This window comes from Hyperolius riggenbachi, chromosome 5 (assembly GCF_040937935.1).
Source record: "Hyperolius riggenbachi isolate aHypRig1 chromosome 5, aHypRig1.pri, whole genome shotgun sequence".
Taxonomy (NCBI): domain Eukaryota; kingdom Metazoa; phylum Chordata; class Amphibia; order Anura; family Hyperoliidae; genus Hyperolius; species Hyperolius riggenbachi.
The window spans coordinates 172,101,677-172,107,676 of record NC_090650.1 but is presented as its reverse complement, the minus strand read 5'-3'; the positions used below and the strand labels follow the sequence as shown (position 1 = coordinate 172,107,676).

The window sequence follows — 6,000 nt, the reverse complement described above, 5'->3', positions numbered from 1 at the left end:
ACACAGAACTAGTGTTTATGTCTACCGATGTTAGGTTGTATCTGCAATCTGAAACCTCTGGGAATCTTTTTCTGCCGATAGTACTCGGACAGAGTCTGTCCATGTAGTTCTAAGTCAACCTTACGCCTTATGTTTTTCCTGAGTTCCTTGATCATATCCAGTCTGTTGTCCGGACCAAATGCACTCAGAGTCGAAGGGAGCAAGATAGAATCAATTTCAGCCTCGCTGTAGGTGAATGGTTCAAACTCTTCTCCACCTGCAGCCATTGAAGGTTATGGAGGAATAACGATAAAAGTGACCCAATCGCAATCACCACAGTGTCTTCCCCCACCTTAATAATAATTTTTGCAACAAGATACAAGGTTCCCAGTCACAGATCCTGGTGAGTTATCAGAGCTGACCCCTTCATAGAATATAACACATTGTACAGATTCGTGACACAAAATATGTTTGCAGTGGGTCACGGTCTCTCAGTAGGTGGATTGAGAGTTTATAGGTGACAAAGGGGGTTTATATGAAAAGGGCGCCTGTAAAAAAGGACGCCTGGTGGAGCCCACATAAAAACTTCGGCTACATAAAAGGCGCCTGGTGTAGCCCAGATAAAAACTTCGGCTACAAAAAAGGCACCTGGTGTAGCCCATATAAAAACTTCGGCTACAAAAAAGGCGCCTGGTGTAGCCCATTGTAACGCTGACACTGCGGAAATCCTCCACAAGCGTGGAATTTGACAGAACCCAGCTTGGGTGCTATGCACCTGTAGAAGGCAATTCCCACCGGCAGATGGAGCTGTGGAGTGCAGACGAACACAGCCTCTGCACGGCCACAGATGTCAGATGGGAATTGTACGAGTTGAAGCAATGCAGGGCAAGATAGCCCTTAAAGAGAGAGAGCACAGAGACAGAATGTATGTGTGTCCACCAATCTAGTCGCCACCCAGCGACGGTGATCACACAACAACGGAACCGAAGTGGGAACGCAATCGCAAGAGTGGCGATTGCCAATAGTGACACAAGACCAAATTAGACAGAGCACAAGTGTAGCAAGAAAGACATAGCAAATAACAACGATCAGAACATCAAGGAAAATAACAATGCTAGCTAAACGCGAACACCGCATTCATTTGCAACAGCGAACGCATTTAAGACACGATCACCGCGCGTTAGGCACCCAATAATAAGCGTGCCACCCTAACTAACCAATGTAACACAAACACGAAATAGAGAACGCGAACGCTTGCTATAAACGGTTGCCTCACCGAGCCTACAGCAAGCGTTCGTACCAGACAAGACAGACAGAAGGAGCAGCCAACAGCAACCACAGCTCTGGCCTACGCTTCCAGACAGAGCACAGAAGGACCCACCGCCACTGCCGCTAGAGCGGATGTGGTCCAGACAGACAAACAGATTGGGCTACCAGTAGCAACCGCTGCTCTGGCTAGCACTCCTAAGACAGGGTACAGGCAGAACGATTTCCTGTTGACCGCCGCTGGTGACAAGACAATCGCAACAGATAAACAGAACAAGGCAAAACAGATAATACAACCTGACTGCACTAGAAGGGATGCCTAGTGCAGTCCCAAGGAATTACTCTAAGATAATCTTAGCAAACAATAGCACAGCTGATACTCCAGGAGAGTTAGCAGGAACAAACCATCATGACCAGCAAGGAATTCTGGGAAGAAATAGTTTTTATACTGCAAGCCATCAGAGGAAACAGCTAAGCAATGTGCATGACAAGTGTATGCAAATTCCTCATCAGCAGAGCAACTCTGAAACTTGCAAAGTGAAAACAGGTCTCTTTTCCAGAGACCTGTAGCATTCAGACCTAAAGAATTTTCAAACAGCTGTCTGTCTGTGCAGACAGCAGAGCAGATCATTACAGTACCCCCCCCCCCCCCCCCCTCTAGGGACGGCTTCCAGACATCTCTCAAAACTGACGTTTCCAAAAAAATCTGACTGAACACTCATGAAGCTCGGTCAGCCTGACAAGGCCCAATTCCAGAGTCAATCCTCCCGAAACCGACCTCGTCGGAAGCAGAAGCCACCGAAACATGCCCATCAGTACTACAAGTCTCAGCATAACACCCATCAGAACTGTGAATACCAGAGAAGAACCCATCGACACACTCCGAGCAATACCCACCACCTTCCAGGGGCCGTCCAAAAATACCAAACCTGCCACAATACCTATTTGAAGTGTCCCTTTCAACAGAGAAGCCACTGTTGATCCCATCCAGGGTACCAAGAAATATCTCTCCCAGAATCTCCCAGAATACTTTGAAGCTCCGCAGAGATCCCAGGAGGCCAAAATCCTCACCAGGCTCACATGGAGAACTACCAAGAACCCCTATGGAACCTATGACAATTCTGGATTCAGGATTACCAGGACAACCATCAAGATCAGGGCTTTCAGGGACCACTTCTGGGCATGCAGGCAGGCAGGCAATATCAGAACATGTCTCCACCGAGGAAGCATCTGAGCATGCTGGTAACCGAGACACACTTGGGCTTTCTGGGTCACAGAGCACATCGGGGTACACTAGCACAAGAGAAACCTCAGGACATGTCGAGGAACTGCCGACCTCAGAGTTCGTCACGACAAGACCAAAACCAGGACCGGGCAAAGAATCATCACGAGTAGTGGTCACAAGCACTGGTCTTTCAAAAGCAGACTTGGACTCAGACTTAGAAGTCTCTATGACTGTAATTGTACCCAACCAGAACTCATCATGGACTACGCATGACTGGAGCTCCACAAGAGCTGCAAAGGTAGTCAGTATAGCAGCAATGCCTACTGAAGTAGGCAAAACCTCAAAGGGCCCTGCGGGGCAGGAGGCCCCTCCTAAAAGTTCTGCACCCTTTGGGAGAAACTCGGAGGCCTCCAGAACATCGAACAGAACTTCAGGAACATCATTTTCTAAGTTTTCTGACAAGGATTCTGAACTATCCATGTTACAGGGCCGAACATCAAATACCTTCTGCGGACAAGGCAGATGTCCCAGGGATAGTTTTACCATACACTGGGACTGAATTTCATCTTCAAGAACAGAATGCACAGGAATATCCAGTGAAACCAACACTGACTGCCTGGGTCTAGCTTCACTGCAGGCAGAATCCTTCATAGCAGTCAAACCAGACTGCAATTCTGAAATGGCAGAACAACAGATGCAATTAGCTGCAATACCTAGAGGAGCCTCTGGGCTCCCTGCAGGAGGTTCATTGCAAGGTAATATTGACTCATCCAGAGTAAAGGGTGGAAAGTCATTACTTTCCTCAGTATCAGATTCGCAAAACCAAAGCACTGCCTCACCCCTAGACACGGCTAACAATGTCGAATCCGAGGAGACAAAATGCAAAATTTGTGAATCCAAGATCGCTTTAGGTTGTGAAACTGAGGCTTCCAAAGCGCAAGCCTCCGCAATCTGTGGAGCAGACTGCAAGGTGTTCAAGACAGAAACACTGGGAGAAAAAAAAATCTGTTTTTAAATGACAAGGGATCCAACACATCTTTTACAAAACTGACACAATCATATTGATCATAATCTGCCGGAACATCTGAGAAACAGGCATCAGACCGCGCAGATTCAAACTCCACACAAGCAGGAGAGAATCTTTCAGAATTCACACAGGTGTCCACCACAGTAGTACACCCACTCATTTCAGATCGCACAGTGTCCAAACTCACCCGCTTTACCCCAGAAAGGCAGGAACAATCATCTGATAACGGTGTCTCTTTATTGGAGTCAATGGGTTGGTGTGTGTGCAATTCATCCAAAATCGTCTGCCACACACAAATCACTGGATCCACAAAACATTCGTCACATTCATCAGATTCAATCAAAGAGCACACAGAATCAATACAAGCATTAAGAATCACAACGCTTTTTGCGATGTAAAAATCGCAAAACGCCTTCCAGTCAAACTCAAGCTCCTCAATCAAAGCCCCAATCTCCCACGAATCGAATGGAGGCTCAAACAACCCTGTATCAAAGAAACATACGGGTTGGGATCAGAAACAGGCATGGACTTTCTTACAGCTTTAATATAATGTATAATTCTGCCCACAATAGGGTCCACATATGCTTTTGCCTTGGGCAATGAAACCTGAGGCAAATCGAACATTCCCTCTACACTGGGAATTTCGGTTTGGCTGGTCATACTGTAACGATTGCGGAATTATTTCTGTGGTCAGCGCACAGGATGCGCGCCGACAATGAGGAAATCTCCACAAGCGTGGAATTTGACAGAACCCAGCTTGGGTGCCATGCACCTGTAGAGGGCAATTCCCACCGGCAGATGGACGAACACAGCCTCTGCACGGCCACAGATGCCAGATGGGAATTGTACGAGTTGAAGCAATGCAGGGCAAGATAGCCCTTAAAGAGAGAGAGCACAGAGACAGAATGTATGTGTGTCCACCAATCTAGTCGCCACCCAGCGACGGTGAACACACAACAACGGAACCGAAGTGGGAACGCAACCGCAAGAGTGGCGATTGCCAATAGTGACACAAGACCGAATTAGACAGCAAGAAAGACATAGTGTAGCAAGAAAGACATAGCAAATAACAACGATCAGAACATCAAGGAAAATAACAACGCTAGCTAAACGCGAACACCGCACTCATTCGCAACAGCAAACGCGTTTAAGACACGATCACCGCGCGTTAGGTGCCCAGTGATAAGCGTGCCACCCTAACTAACCAATGTAACACAAACACGAAATAGAAAACGCGAACGCTTGCTAAACGGTTACCTCACCGAGCCTACAGCAAGCGTTCGTACCAGACAAGACAGACAGAAGGAGCAGCCAGCAGCAACCGCAGCTCTGGCCTACACTCCCAGACAGAGCACAGAAGGACCCACCGCCACTGCCGCTAGAGCGGATGTGGTCCAGACAGACAAACAGATAGGGCTACCAGTAGCAACCGCTGCTCTGGCTAGCACCCCTAAGACAGGGTACAGGCAGAACGATTTCCTGTCGACCGCCGCTGGTGACAAGACAATCGCAACAGATAAACAGAACAAGGCAAAAGAGATAATACAACCTGACTGCGCTAGAAGGGATGCCTAGTGCAGTCCCAAGGAATTACTCTAAGATAATCTTAGCAAACAATAGCACGGCTGATACTCCAGGAGAGTTAGCAGGAACAAACCATCATGACCAGCAAGGAATTCTGGGAAGAAATGGTTTTTATACTGCAAGCCATCAGAGGAAACAGCTAAGCAATGTGCATGACAAGTGTATGCAAATTCCTCACCAGCAGAGCAACTCTGAAACTTGCAAAGTGAAGACAGGTCTCTTTTCCAGAGACCTGTAGCATTCAGACCTAAAGAATGTTCAAACAGCTGTCTGCCTGTGCAGACAGCAGAGCCGATCATTACACCCATATAAAAACTTCGGCTACAAAAAAGGCGCCTAGTGTAGCCCATATAAAAACGTCGGCTACAAAAAAACTCCGGGACGTGTTAATTACTATTCCCCCTCCAGGCCGCCATGGATAGTGGGGGAATGAAATAATTCGGCTTCCAGCGCTTGTAGCCCATATAAAAACGTTGGCTACAAAAAAAGTCTGGGATGTGTTAATTACTAATTCCCCTCCAGGCCGCCATGGATAGTGGGGGAATGAAATAATTCGTCTTCCAGCGCCTGTAGCCTATATCAAAACTCGGCCGAATAAAAAATATGGGCTAAAAAGGGGTGCCCTACTGTAGCCGAAAACCTTGTAGCCGAAAAATATGGGTTACAAAGGGGCGTCCTTTTGTAGTCGAAAACCTTGTAGCCGAAAAAATATGGGCTACAAAGGGGCGCCCGCTTGTAGCCTATATCAAAACTCGGGCGCCCTTTTCTACACCTTGTAGCTCATATTTCCAGAAATAACATTGATGTCTATGGCGGCACCCTTTTCATACAGGCAGCTCAGGCGCCCTTTTCAACCGATACCGACAAAGGTAATGCCATTTAGCATGCTTGATGAAACTTCTGATATAATGATATATTA

General features: G+C 47.2%; 1 protein-coding gene across 1 annotated transcript in view; it reads left to right on the top strand.

Annotated features, from left to right (window-relative positions):
- Positions 1-5,158: 5,158 nt before the first annotated feature.
- Positions 5,159-6,000, top strand: part of POU6F2 (POU class 6 homeobox 2) — a 1,008,259-nt gene continuing 1,007,417 nt past the window's right edge. Inside the window, exon 1 of the mRNA XM_068238300.1 lies at positions 5,159-5,188. Within this exon, the coding sequence (XP_068094401.1) occupies positions 5,159-5,188 (30 nt within the window). The remainder of the gene's footprint in view (positions 5,189-6,000) is intronic.